The sequence below is a fragment of the Harpia harpyja genome, chromosome 10 (genome assembly GCF_026419915.1).
Source record: "Harpia harpyja isolate bHarHar1 chromosome 10, bHarHar1 primary haplotype, whole genome shotgun sequence".
Classification (NCBI taxonomy): Eukaryota; Metazoa; Chordata; class Aves; order Accipitriformes; family Accipitridae; genus Harpia; species Harpia harpyja.
Window position 1 is genome coordinate 5,663,430 of NC_068949.1, and position 13,348 is coordinate 5,676,777.

Sequence of the window (13,348 nt, forward strand, 5' to 3'; positions counted from 1 at the left end):
GCACGCATGCATGCACGCACATCTACTGCGCCTTGGAGACATTACAGCCCATTTTTGAGGGGGGGGGGGGTTATTCAATGCCTCCAAGGCTACAGGGCAGGAGGCTGAACGCTGGAGAAAAGACTTGCTTCGGGCAGGGAAAGGCGAAGCAAGCTCAGTCCTGCCCTGAGCCAGCCCAGGGCTGTCCCAGCAGCAGGAGAAGGCTGCGGCACACCCTGCACCGCGCCGCAGGGGAGAGATGCTCCTTGAAGAGTAAACGAAGCGTTATCTTTGGCACAATAAATAAATGCTGGCACTCCCGCGGAGGGCAGTACTGGTGGATAGGCTAGCAAGGGGCACGGCGGCAGTGTCAGCAGTCCAAGGGATGAATCCCACCCTGGTACATCAAGAGTGTTTCGTCAATCCTGTGGGTACCAATACCCGCAACACCTCGGACCTGGGCACCCCGCCGTAGCTTTTCATAGGCATCCCTCCGTCTGTCTGCTCCCATGAGGTGTGCTGGTTGCTGGGCTCAGACAGACGTGTGGCTTTGTTTCGTCTTTCGTGAAGCCCACTTAATGCCAAAGGGCAGCACGCAGCAGGTAGGGGACCTCCAGCCTCAGGTGCTTTTAAGAGTAGTTCCATAAACGCTCCTCGTCCAGCCTTGACTTGAAGGCGATCCGGGGGCAGGAGGGTGCACAAGCTGCCCTCTTAACATCTCTTCAGCCCTTTCTGTACTGTTGGGTAGCTCCAGGGGAGCATTGCAGAGGGAGTCCAATGCTTAAAACATCAGGAATGCACAGGGGTCTCCATTCAGTTCAATTAAAGCGTGTACCTCAACCTCTCCCCTGCTGCAATCCACGCCGGACCAGCAAAGGCCAAGGGGAGCTCGCACACTGACGTGAGCTCCTCCGAGATGCCCCGACCTCAAGTTTCTTGCAGCCACACAAGTGCTACCGATGCAGCGCTCTGCCCCGGCACTAACAGCACTGAAAGCACCAGTATCGAACAGCAGCGTGCCCTAAAACCAACAGGCCAGCAAGCCCTGGACACCTGAAGAGCTTACTAAACAGTGCCCCTCGAGATGCCCCATCCTGCTCATCGGACAGCCAGGGAAGCGACACCATCAGGGCCAGCGGATGCACCCACGCCACGCACGTGCTCCCAAGAGATCCTGCTTTGCGATACCAAACTGGTCTATCTGCCAAGCCTTGCCTTCCTCGGACTCCACCTCTCTGTCCCCCAAAACCTCCTCCCTACCAGCGTTCATCCCCCAGGGAAGCCCACCTTCCCCTGCCACTGCACCTGGAGGTGCTGGATGCCCTCACCTGGGAGGCTGCACACCCCTAAGCACCGAAACCGCGGCAGCCCCCTCCGGGACACCCCTCAGGGATACCCCTCGGGGACACAGCAGGCTGCCTGACCCCACTCTGGGGAGGTTTTGAGGACTGTAACTCCTCCAGGCAGACCCTGTGCCCAGAGCTGGCCTGACACCAAGCAAGCTGCACGCAGCCCTAGGCTCCTAAAGTGCTGTGCATACGTTTAGTACTTGGCACAATATTTTTTAACGGCATTAATCATCTCCCTTTCAGCCCCTCCCAAGCGACAAAAAGGACGCAGATTAATCTTCCTCTCTCCTTTCTTTGTAACTGCCCCTAAAATCCATTCCTGGCTTCCCAGTCGTCCCCATTTCCCTCTTTGGAAGTTGATGCCCCACAGGCACTGGGTACAAGGGTGCAGGGATGAGGCTGGTGGTCCTGGGGAGGCTGCGCATCAGTATCAGCTCAAGGCTGGCCAAGGGCAGTACTGGCTAAAAAGTCACCGCCAGGTGACAGGCATTTTTTACATGTATTTTTGGTCTTTGACCTTGTTCTTATTGCTCATGTTAAAGTCGCCTGGAACATCTCCTGCTTATCCTGCAATGCAGGACAGAAGCTGGTCTATTGGTTTTCATGTTCCATCATTCCCCCAGACATGCTTCCCAAACCCTCTACCCCAACATAGACAGCCCCGGGCAGCAGTGTGGGCATTTCCTGACATGTCCCCCTCCCCACCTCACCACCTCCCTCCAGTTGCTTGTCCCCCCAAATTCGCAGCACCCTCCCATTGCTACTCCCAAGCTCCGAGCACTGAGGCTGAACCGCCGAGCCAGGACCCTCCTCTCCAGCACATCTTGGGGGCACGGGGAAGGAAAAAACAACATTAAAGCCCCCCCCCAATCTTTTTTTAGCACCTTGGGAGGAAGCAGCCCATCTACCCGCAGCCAAGCCGCTGTTGCTTTTTTTTGCTTCTTTTCACCTGTTTTTTCTGTGGCGCTGTCAAAAAAAAAAACCCCACACCACAGCTGGGAGGGCAGGGGAGATCATGAGAAAAAAGTGGTTTTCCCGGGAATTTCTGGGTGAGCCAGGTCATTTCCAAACCTGGCAGTGCCACCCATGAAAACCATCACTGGAAACGGAGAGGAGAGGAAAAAGAGTGGGAGGAGGAGGAGGAAAGGGAGGAAGGGAGGGAGGTGAAAGGCTTCCCCTGCCCCGCGGCGAGGTGGTCCCGAGTGGGTTACCTGCCTGCCTGGCCCCTGCCTGGCTCCCTCAGGGCTGGCAGCCCCCCGGGGAAAGCACCGCTGCTGGGCATCCCTCCTCCACCGGCAACTGGCCCGGCCCGAGGTGCCGGCGTGGGGTCCACACCGGGTCCCCCCCGTGCAGGGGCGGTGGGGTCGGGGGAGAGCGGCGGAGCGGGGCTGGGAGCCGCGGTTCCCGGGGGAGCGCTGGGGCCGGTGGCCGGGGGCGAGCCGGTGGTGGAGGAGGCTTTCTTGCCGCAGGATTCGCAACAGAGCTTGTTGTAGCCGGGGATGGAGCAGTAGCGAGCCAGGACCTCCATCTGGCAGAAGATGGACTTGTCCCCAAGGCAAGGCTCCCCTGCAGAGGGACAGAGCAGCGTCAGACAGCACGCAAGATGACGATGGCATTAGGCTCCCATCCCCTGCACCTTGCTGGTGGTCCCAAAGGCAACAAGGTGCTCCCATTGCAGGATGCTACCAAACCTATAATTGCTTTCTGCCCCGAGGCAGCAATTTTGGCAATGCTTGTATAGGAAGGCGGGGTGAAGGAGCTGGAAAACGAAGCCAAAGCGCTCGAGGTTTCTGTGCACGGGAGGAAAAACAGTGAGCAAGGGATGCTCCAAACCAGCACTTTAAATCAGATCGTGATGCATCTCACCCCAGCTATGAAACGCTCTAAGCAATCCCTTGCTTGCACCAAGGGCCAAAAGCCAGAAGCCATCTCCCTGCTCGGGTAAACACGGGAGACTGAAAAAAGTTCAAGGTAAAAAGGAAAGGGCATAAAATCCGGGAGACAAAGGGAGTGCAACGCGGTGCCCGGCCAAAGGCAGTGCGAACTGCAAGATCCTAGACTCCACGAGATGGCAACCGAGCAGCAGGCTTTGCAAGCAGAGGCCTCAGGGATGCAGCAGCAGAGGGTAAAACTCCCCAAAACCACTGCTGGATGTGCGTCCTCCCTCCGACCTGCCTCCATTTCCCACGGGGAGCTGCAGAAGCCCTCGGGAGGGTTCTCCTGTTCGCCTGGGAAGCATCATCCTTACCCGAGCAGGGCCACTTACTGGAGGAGATCTTGCTAACAGGATTTTTGGCCCCGTCCTGGGGCACCCGCTGCCCTTTGTGCGTGCCGTGGTGGTCGGCGTCGGCGCTGGCGGTGATGCTGGAGAGGTTTCCTGCGGAGAGAGCACCATGATGCCCAGCCGCCACAGGAGGCTGGGGGCACTTGAAATACCTTAGGAGGGGTTTTGGTGGGTTTTTTTGTTTGTTTTAAGGGATCTCCTTCAAAATGAGGCCCCTTGGGGAGCACCCAGTTGGCCCAGCGCTTAAGCCACCCAAAAAACCCCAAGATGAACTCTAAGGTGCCCATCTCCACCGTACCCAAGCTGCCAGAAAACCCAAAACCATCTACAGCAAATATCAGGGCCAAGAACAGAAAAGTGCAATATTTGGGCTGGTGTTTAACCCTTTCTCTGCCAGCAGCATCAGGGACTTTCAACCCGACCTTCTTTGCTGGCATCCCCCTGAAGCCAAGATGGGCTGGAGGCATGCATGAAGGTTGGTCCCCACCGGTGCGTGCCCCCCACCCCTCCTCCTCGCACCTCCTCCTCCTCCTCTCACCCGGACAGAGGGCCACGTGGCAACCCTGGACGGCCTCCGGCTTGTCCCCCTCGCAGCGCCCACCACTCTCGCTGCCTTTGCATACCACCTGCCGCTGCTGGACGCCTTCCCCGCAGCTCGCCGAGCACTGCGCCCAGACAGACAGACAGACAGTCAGGGATGGAGTGGGGGGAGCTGGCATGCCCCAATAGCCACCCCAGAGGAGTATTTTATTGGCAAATAATGACTCCTCAGCTGAATACTGCTTTCTAATAAGGGCTTTTCCTCCCCCTCTCCAGCAAACCCCAAATGTTCTCCGCTGGGGCACACAGGGATGCTATATCCCCTGTCTAATTTTGAGTTTCCCCACAAACTTTGGTGAAAAAATCACAGGCTCTTGTACCTTTATCTCCATCCCTATGAGACCAGCCTGCTCTATAAGCACCTGGCCTTCACACCCAGCTCCTATACCCCTCCTCCCGACCCCACCGTGCGGTCGGGGGGGCTTCCTCCCCCTTCACCAGCTCACCTCCGACCAAGCGCCCGTCCTCCACTGTGCGGGGCAGGGCAGGCGGCTGCAGGGCCGACGCGTCTCGGGCCGCTGGCTGGTGCAGTATTTGGTGTGCAGGGTTCGGTTGGTGCCGTCCTGCAAGCGCTGCACGCACTGCACCGCCCGCGCCTGCACCCCCAGCTTGCCGCAGGACCTGCTGCAGGCACCCCATTCCTCGGCCACCCAGCTGCCAGGGGTTGGAAAGACGGACACGGCGAAGGCGTTAAGAGGGGATGCCCAACCTGGGAAGCGGCCAGTATCCCCCCCATAGAGGGGATGGGAACACCTCGGGCCGGCCGGGGAGGACTTACGCTGGCTGGGAGCACTCCTGGAGGTTACAACGCCGCCGGATTGGCTTCGGCTTCTTGCCGTTGTCGCAGAAGTTTCTATGCACCATCCGGTTGTCGCTTTTCCGCCGGCAGCCGTACTTGGTGTACTGGATGCCTGGGAGGGGCAGAGCATGGGCGGTGAGGCGATGGGTGCGGGGGTCCCACTGGCTCCCTGCCCAGTCCCCTCCTGCATCCCTGCTGGAACGCATGCTCTCGGATGTCACCGCTCAGGTGGGACCCAAGCGGTGCTTCACCCAGGCTTGCAGAAGATGCTCGTGTGGGTGCCAGACCCCCCAGACTCCTGGGGACACCCAGCCTGCCGTGGGGTGCACACACAGAGAGGGGTGAAGCAGACTCAGCCTTCTCCCACCACCTCCCTCCCCCAAGCTGCTCTCCCCAAAACCCAGGTCAAAACATCAGAGTTTCTTGGTGGAGACAGCCACCACAGCCCCATGAGCATTTAACAAGCTAAAAATTCAGCTTTATTGCTCCAGATGGGGGGGAAAAAAGCAGCACATTGCAAGCCCAGCCAAAGCACTGCTCTAATTTGCCAAATAAGCTGCGCTTGCTTGGGAGCAGACCAGACCGGGGCTAAGCCAGCCTTAACCATGAGCTGCCTGCCGCCTTGCTGGGAGCCAGGCTGCAGCAAGGTCTGGGGAGCCAGCGAGAGCTTGCTTTCCAGCTCTGCAAGTCCCAAAAATCTTCCAGCCATGAGCTGGCCGGCGCAAGGTGGAAGTGCGAGGTCTTCTCCATTATTTGAGGGTCAGGGAGGTTGGAAGTGACCTCTGGAGGTCTCTGGTCCACCCCCTGCCACCACCAGTCATCTGCAAGATTGCTACTCCTTGGCTCAAATCCTGCTAAAAACAGCCAAGGAATTCAAAAGTCATCGCAGCTACATGGATAGACAAAGGTATGCACACATGATCACATAAGCCTGTTTTCATAAAAAAAAACTGGCTAAAATGCTCACCTAAACTGCTCTGCAATAATGGTTTTTAACACTCATGTTCCCATGTGGTAGATCCCCCAAATTACAGAGGTGCAAAGAACATGGGTATGGGCATGGAGAAGAAAGCCAGGCCTCCAAGCAGTACCAGGTCTAGGTCTAAAGCCTTGCAATGTGTGATCTTAGGGAGAAACGCTTCAAAACAGCATCTGCATGTCTCCAAGCCAGAGATGCCCCAAAGGGCTCACGTGCTGCCCAACATACCCAAGTGTCCTCCCAAACACGCGCTGTAGGCTGCTATGAAGGGAAAGCTACCTCCTCCGCACGCCTTGGAGCACTGAGACCAGCTCTTGAGGGCCCACTCGTAGGAATCCATCTCCTCAAGCAGGACGTTGTTGTTTCCGATCATGGGCAGCAGGTCTTCATGGATGATGTACCGGTACATCAGGCTGCTCCTCGCCTCCTCCTCCTGAGGGATGACCTGCAGGCAGAGAGAGGACAATTGGAGAGGGGGAAGGAGAGGAAGGAGTGATGCCATGGGAGAGGGAAGGGAAGACGAGGCCATCAAAGAAAAAAAAGACGTGAACAATGGCCATATGGTACGGAACACAAGAGTAGGAGAAAGAAACCCCATTACTACCTCCAACATGATTACAACACCAAGTTGGGAGGGAGGGTTGACCTGCTTGAGGGTAGGAAGGCTCTATAGAGGGATCTGGACAGGCTGGATCGATGGGCTGAGGCCAACTGTATGAGGTTCAACAAGGCTGAGTGCCAGGTCCTGCACTTCGGTCACAACAACCCCATGCAGCGCTACAGGCTTGGGGAAGAGTGGCTGGAAAGCTGCCTGGTGGCAAAAGACCTGGGGGTGCTGGTTGACAGCCGGCTGAATATGAGCCAGCAGTGTACCCAGGTGGCCAAGGCGGCCAACGGCATCCTAGCCTGTATCAGAAATAGTGTGGCCAGCAGGAACAGGGAGGTGGTTGTTCCCCTGTACTCGGCACTGGTGAGGCCGCACCTCGAGTGCTGTGTTCAGTTTTGGGCCCCTCACTACAGGAAAGACATTGAGTTGCTGGAGCGTGTTCAGAGAAGGGCAACCAAGTTGGTGAGGGGCCTGGAGCACAAGTCTTATGAGGAGCGGCTGAGGGAACTGGGGCTGTTTAGTCTGGAGAAAAGGAGGCTGAGGGGAGACCTTATCGCTCTCTACAACTACCCGAAAGGAGGTTGTAGTGAGGTGGGTGCTGGTCTCTTCTCCCAAGTAACAAGCGATAGGACAAGAGGAAATGGCCTCAAGTTGCGGCAGGGGAGGTTTAGGTTGGATATTAGGAAAAATTTCTTTACTGAAAGGGTTGTCAGACTTTGGAACAGGCTGTCCAAAGAAGTGGTTGAGTCACCATCCCTGGAAGTATTCAAAAAGCGCGTAGACAAGGCACTTCAGAACATAGTTTAGTGGGCATGGTTGATGGTTGGACTTGATGATCTTGAAGGTCTTCTCCAATCTAAATGATTCTATGATTCTATGAGTAGGTGGGCTCTGAACACAGAGTCTACCCTTCAGGAACGTACCTCTCCAGTTGTGGAGAAAAACGCTGCCCAAACATCCCAACTCCAGCCTTGGGTCGCGTGCCCCTGGCCTCCCCTCTGACCTGCAGGACCACAGTCTACGCCCAAAGCCAGCACTGGCCACGGGGATGGATGCGAGTGCAAACCTACCCTTCGCGGGGAACCCAATCCCTAACTCCCCCAAATACCAGTATAACTAAAATGAGACGTGGAGTCATAAGCAATTGCTGCACAGAGCAAAATACAGTTGGACTCAAAGGCAAGCACCTGAGCAAGGCGTCCTTATGCCATTCTTGCACGCAGCTCATTGCCCCATGCTTTTGGCTAGCTCATTCCCCTGGTTTTAATGGCATGCCCTACATTCTTTCTCTACCAAAGTCCTTCCACCACCTCTTACATCCCACCTCACTCCACCTGCCCTCTCTGTACCGCTGGGTGATGGTTGTCCCCAACATCCCCAGAGGATGTGTCAGCCAGGCTTACCAAAACGCTGATGGCCTCGTGCAGAGGACCGCTGGTTTTCAGGCTCTCCTTGCCATGTTCAACGGTGTATTCCCACTCCAAGCCCATCTCAATGAACACTTGGCTTTTGGCTTCTTTGCCCTTGGCGTTAAGGATGAAGTTACCTGTGGCTTGATTCTTAACAGCTGGAGGAGAAAGGAGGTATTTCAACATCATTTCCTCTGGTAACTGCCTTTGAAGGACTGGAATGACCCAAATAAGACCCTTTGGGTGGGAATTGTCACAATAGGGCTGAGAAAGAGGTAGCGGGTGAAGGGAGAGGTGAATTATAGCATACTCACCGATGCTGTGGGATGCCGGCTCCACCTCTTCTATCTGAAGATGCCTCGCCCCGGCTGGAATCTCAAACATCTTCAAAACACCTGCTGAAAGGGAGGGAGGAAGGATGGAGGGAAGAGAAAGAGCAGGTTTGCTCCAACCAGACACGTACCCGCTCGTACCCATACATGAATCCAGCTGACCCTGACCGAATCCGCTCCCAAACCCATCCAGCCCGCTCACCCGGCTGCTTGGGGGTCTTGGCCAGCGTGCCCTTCACCGTCCGGCAGTGGGAGTTGTCCCCCCCACAGACCCCGCACTTGTCGTCCTGCTTCAGGGAGCCGACCTCCTTGTCACAGCCAACGTGCTGTCACCCGTGGGGAAGAGAAGACAAGCACAGGGTTACATCCCTGCAGCCCATCCCATCGGTCCGCCATCCCCTTTGCTGCACACAGGGTCGGTCCCCGGGCTAAAACATGCGTCCCCAAGGGGCAGTGGGTCAAGGGGATGCATGAGCTCTCTCCTGGACAGGCAAAGGACAGGGACAGTTGTGCAGCAGCCGTCAGCTCCTCACCACGCACTCGCCCCGGACGCAGATGCTGTAGGGGTCTCGGTAGCTGCACCGGGTACCGTCGTGAACAACCTGATTCATGAACACCACGTCCCCCGTTCCCTCGGACCGGCAGATCAGCTCACACTTCTGAGCATCTGCGGCAAAATAAAAAGTAAAGGGGAAAAAGGGGGGGGGGAAAAAGGGTTTGTGGAAATACGTTAGGGTGATTGAAGATCCATCTCAGCTTGTACCCCTAAGCACAGCCAGACTTCCAAAGCCCAGGCTATTCACGTGCCTTATTTTGCCGCGTCTGTTTGCTGCTCAAGAGCCTGCACTTTTGCCCAGCACACTCGGGAAATTAAGAGAAGGCAACTGGACGGGACACGCTACGTGACACTGCAATGCAAGACGCTTGGCTGCGTGCATGAGGAATACCAAGCCAGGCAGGCGGACCTGGCTCCCATCCCAGCCCGGAGTGGCACGCTCCCCACTGTGGCTCCGGGAGCGAGGAGGCAGCACCGTCACCCCACCGTCTCCAAGGAAAACAAGTCCTCTGCGTGCTTTGGCACGCGGAAAACAGAGATATAACTTTTAAAGTAGCGCAAACGGATTAATCTCTGGCTACCATTACAAGGGGCTCTCCTCTTGCTAGCACAGGAGGAGCAGGGAGAGGTTTCAACACAGGCTGATCTTCTCAGCCCACCTCTGCCGCGCTTTGAGACAACAGGAACCAGAGCAACGTCTGGGTTTCTCTACGTGACACCTGAAGGCAAGCACAAGAGATTGATTTTTAAAGACCCAGCTGCTTGATGCTGGCTTATTGCACTCTCGTTTCCAGCTCAGGAGCTTTCCACAACCCAACAACCTCTGTGCAGCTGGCACAGTCTCCATCCCATGGTGACGGCCACCGGCGCGGCCTCCTCTGGGAGAGAAGGCAACAGGGCTCCTGCTCCTTTGCTAGGACCCGCCGACGCTCACCGTCGTGATGCTCGTAGGGAAGCCAGGCGTGCTTGCTGTTCTGGTGGGTGTAGTAGGAGTTGCGCTTGGAGCACTGCTGGGCACGGAAATCCTGGTAGGGCCCCGGGCACTCCTCGGCGTTGCACACTTGGTACTCGTAGGTGGCTCCTGGGCAGTGGCGCCCGCCATACGCCGGGCTGCAAAATAAAGCGGGTGGGTTAAAAGAGCATCAGGGAGGAGGGGGATGCTGTCGAAACGCGACGCAGCTCAGCACCCAAACGCGTGGCACAGCTCAGGCGGGAGCAGATGTCCCCATCCCTGCTGACCGAGCGTGCAAGGGGAAGAGCGAGGAACCTCTGGCTCTCGGCCACTTCCAGTTTTACCCCGTTAAAAGGGAGGGAGGGAGGTGAAGGCCAAACGTACGGCGGGTTGTCGCAGCTCCGGCTGCGTGAGCGCACGCCTCCCCCACAGGTCCTGGAGCACGAGCCGAACTTGGACCAGGAGCTCCAGCTGCCGTCCTGGCTGTAAGGCTGCTCCGACGTCTTCCAGATGCAGTGACCCTTGAAGCACCACTGGAAGGGAGGAGAAAGAAGGGCGAGCTCCAAGCCTGCCTCTTCCAAAGCGCTCAGCACCACTAAAGAGAGCCCTCCTGCACCCACAGCGCTAAAAAAACGGCTCACGGTTTGCAAAGCACGGGAGGAAGGTGCCCTTCATCATACCCTCGGGCACGTCCCTCCCATTGGAAGCAGGACTAGGAGCGGGCCCCTGGGCATGCAAGCCTGGGGACGAGCAAGCTGCATCATTTCAGGACCGACTAAAGAGCACAAGCAGCCCGTGGCTTCGCTCCGAGAGCCCAGCACAGCTCCACAGATGGGACTTGCAGCAGAAAATGCAGCAGAGGAGCAGGGATAAGCAGGGCAGGTTCCTGACACATCTGTGCTTGAATCTGGTATAGAAGAGCCTGCACAGTGGTGATTTACATCAGCTGGGAAGCTGGCAGCTGGGTTACATTGTCATGGTTTTCTCCAGGGTTTACTTGTTCGCAAGTGTTTTGGTTTTTTAAATCATAGCTGGAAGAGCGGGCAACAGAGGAGGTGTGATTTGCTCCAGACATGATACACAAGCTGCACGGCTGCAGACACGGAGAGATCAGGATGTGGAAGGACAAACCCGTGCAAAAGGCTACTGAAGGCACAAGGCTGGCACGTGCAAACATCCCTCTGCAAAACAAATCCCTTTGGTTTTCTTTCCATAACACTGTATTTTTGAGTTCCTGGACTGGTTTTCTCTCTCCAGCCAAGCTGCCTCTCTCTACCCATGCAGATCCTCAGGCAGGCACTGAATTACACCCGGGTCCAGGACTGGACCAGCCCTGGGGATGTCTCCTTGCTGGCACAGGGGGGATGAACCCCAACTTTTGCATAGAGCAGAGCAGCAAGCTGTTGGGCATTTTGGTAAACGAAATCCAGAGTTTCCCATGCACATATATGTCTGGCATGAAGCTGGGTTTAACTCCAGCCCTAGGGAAAAGCCAACAGTGCCTTCAGTGGCCAACGTGACAGACATGGGGAAGGTCCCTGAAGGGGCAAAACACTGACCAGCCCGTGGATGTCCCCAGTCCAGATGTTGCAGTCCCCTGGAGCCACATGCCAGCACAACGTGTAACACATCTGTACACGTTTCAGAAAGCCTCATTTTGGAAGCTTTTGGCAAACCCTCATTCAAGCACTCAAGGAGGCCACATTTTCAGTGAGATTGCTGGGATTTATACAGAAACTCATCAAAAGTTGTTGGATGCTTTACACCCAACCATTCTCCGGCAAAGAACCACCCAAAACCTACACGGGCCAGCAGCTTTTCCAACGTATCCACGCTTTCATACTGTGCTAACAAGCATGCTAAGAGAGCCTAAAGTAAAAGCCTGATGACATCATGCGGTTGGATGTGCAATGACATCATCGCTCTTTTGCCAGGTGACAAAACGAGTCCCACTTCTCCGCAGAAGCAGGCAGATCAGAAGAAAAACAAAGTCCTCATCTGAGCACAAACTGAGGAAAAGAAAGAGTAATGCCAGCTGAAAAACGGGGCACCCACCGACTGCTGCCCTCGAGGGTGTCCCTGTCCCCTCCCGAGGAGGGGGCAGGCAGGACCAGCCCCTACCTTGCCCGGAGAGCACTCGGTCCCGTCCAAGGGTGGCCCCTTCTTGGTTTTGCAGAAGTAAGGGTTGTCCGGGTGGCTGCACCACAGCTGCTTGCAGGGATCGAAGGTGCGGAACTGGGGAGCACAGAGGAGCTGGGCTGGGACGGCAGCGGGGAGTCCCGGCAGGCTGACGGCACCCCTCTTCGCCCCCGCAGCGCCCGGCGGGGCATGCCGGGGTGGGGGGGCAATGAGGCCGCGCAACCCCTACTCACCGCCGTGCACGTTTTGTAGCCCACACCGAAGTCGAAGCGGCACTGCTCGTCCATGGAGTAGTTAATGCCCGGCAGCTCGGGTAACGTGGGCCACTGGTGCTCAAAGGGGTCGTCCAGGAGGCAGTCGTAGGAGCTGCAGAGGTGCAAGGCAGAGGCAAAGCAGAGTCAGACATGGAGGATTTCCCTCCTTTGCCCCTTCCCGTACCTCCAGCCCTCTCTCCAAATTCAGATATTGAGAAATCTGAATTCTCTTGGCGCTGATGCTAACTACCCGCCGCTGGAAAACCTGTTTCCAGCAAAGACCAACTGTGCAGAGTCACCCAAAGACAAGCATCCCTCCGCTGCCTGTGGCTCCCTAGGGCACAGAGCACCTTGGTGCTAGTGGGTGCCACCACTGTCACCTGCTTTCCCGCTACTCTTCTTGGCCCCGATGCACAGAAAGCTGCTGGCCTGTTTCTACACCTTTTTATTATGCGGCACAGGACATTTTATAGCCTAAAGGGGAAACCACACAGGCTGCCCAAAGCAAACGACAAAAATATTTGAGATCTGGATCTGGGCTCCACCAGCACAGAGCTTCTGCATACTATTGCTCTGTTGACATCTCCAGCTTTTATCAGGCTCCTATTTGCCTCCAGCCTCCGCAGCCCAAAACCAATTCAGACTTGTGCAAGGAACCAAAGCTGTTAGTAGAAGAAAAAAGGGAAAATAACCTCCCAAGGACCCGTTTTTGCTATTCCAGGCAAAACAAGCATTCCCAACGGGGACCTGTCCACTGCTCGCTTCACACAGGAGCTGCTGGGTACAAAATGCAGGCAGTCATGCCGTCTGAAGGGAGAACATTCCCTCCTCATTAAAATTGACTTACTGAATGTAGCGGTTGAGCTCCTGCTTGCTGCAGCGGGACCAGTGGTAGCGGTGGAAGGCGGCCTGGACCAGCGGTGCCATGATGCTCCCCATGCTGGTCTCATCGGCGCAGCGGTTGCCCTGGCCATCGTGCTCCATGCCTAACCTGGTGGGAAAAGCCAGTGTAAAGTCGGGTTCCCGGGGGATTTACGCCAGCCCATTGCATGCCACGGGCCCGTACCAGCAGAAAGTCCCTTTCGCGAAGAAAGGGGCACCACCGCGCT

At 56.5% G+C, this 13,348-nt stretch overlaps 1 protein-coding gene across 4 annotated transcripts in view; it reads right to left on the reverse strand.

Annotated features, from left to right (window-relative positions):
• Positions 1 to 1,019: 1,019 nt before the first annotated feature.
• Positions 1,020 to 13,348, reverse strand: part of ADAMTS14 (ADAM metallopeptidase with thrombospondin type 1 motif 14) — a 37,031-nt gene continuing 24,702 nt past the window's right edge. For 2 of the 4 annotated variants that reach the window (XM_052799790.1, XM_052799788.1), the window contains exons 8-22: positions 13,087 to 13,230; positions 12,219 to 12,351; positions 11,968 to 12,081; positions 10,231 to 10,379; positions 9,829 to 10,004; positions 8,872 to 9,005; positions 8,541 to 8,664; positions 8,321 to 8,401; positions 8,001 to 8,164; positions 6,270 to 6,435; positions 4,991 to 5,123; positions 4,659 to 4,866; positions 4,151 to 4,277; positions 3,595 to 3,705; positions 1,020 to 2,894 (exon numbers count right to left, since the gene is read on the reverse strand). In XM_052799790.1, coding sequence (XP_052655750.1) covers positions 2,536 to 2,894; positions 3,595 to 3,705; positions 4,151 to 4,277; positions 4,659 to 4,866; positions 4,991 to 5,123; positions 6,270 to 6,435; positions 8,001 to 8,164; positions 8,321 to 8,401; positions 8,541 to 8,664; positions 8,872 to 9,005; positions 9,829 to 10,004; positions 10,231 to 10,379; positions 11,968 to 12,081; positions 12,219 to 12,351; positions 13,087 to 13,230 — 2,323 coding nt within the window. In that variant the 3' untranslated portion in view covers positions 1,020 to 2,535. Of the gene's footprint in view, positions 2,895 to 3,594; positions 3,706 to 4,150; positions 4,278 to 4,658; positions 4,867 to 4,990; positions 5,124 to 6,269; positions 6,436 to 8,000; positions 8,165 to 8,320; positions 8,405 to 8,540; positions 8,665 to 8,871; positions 9,006 to 9,828; positions 10,005 to 10,230; positions 10,380 to 11,967; positions 12,082 to 12,218; positions 12,352 to 13,086; positions 13,231 to 13,348 lie in introns of all 4 variants that reach the window. The other 2 variants (XM_052799789.1, XM_052799787.1) reach the window with 1 other exon arrangement.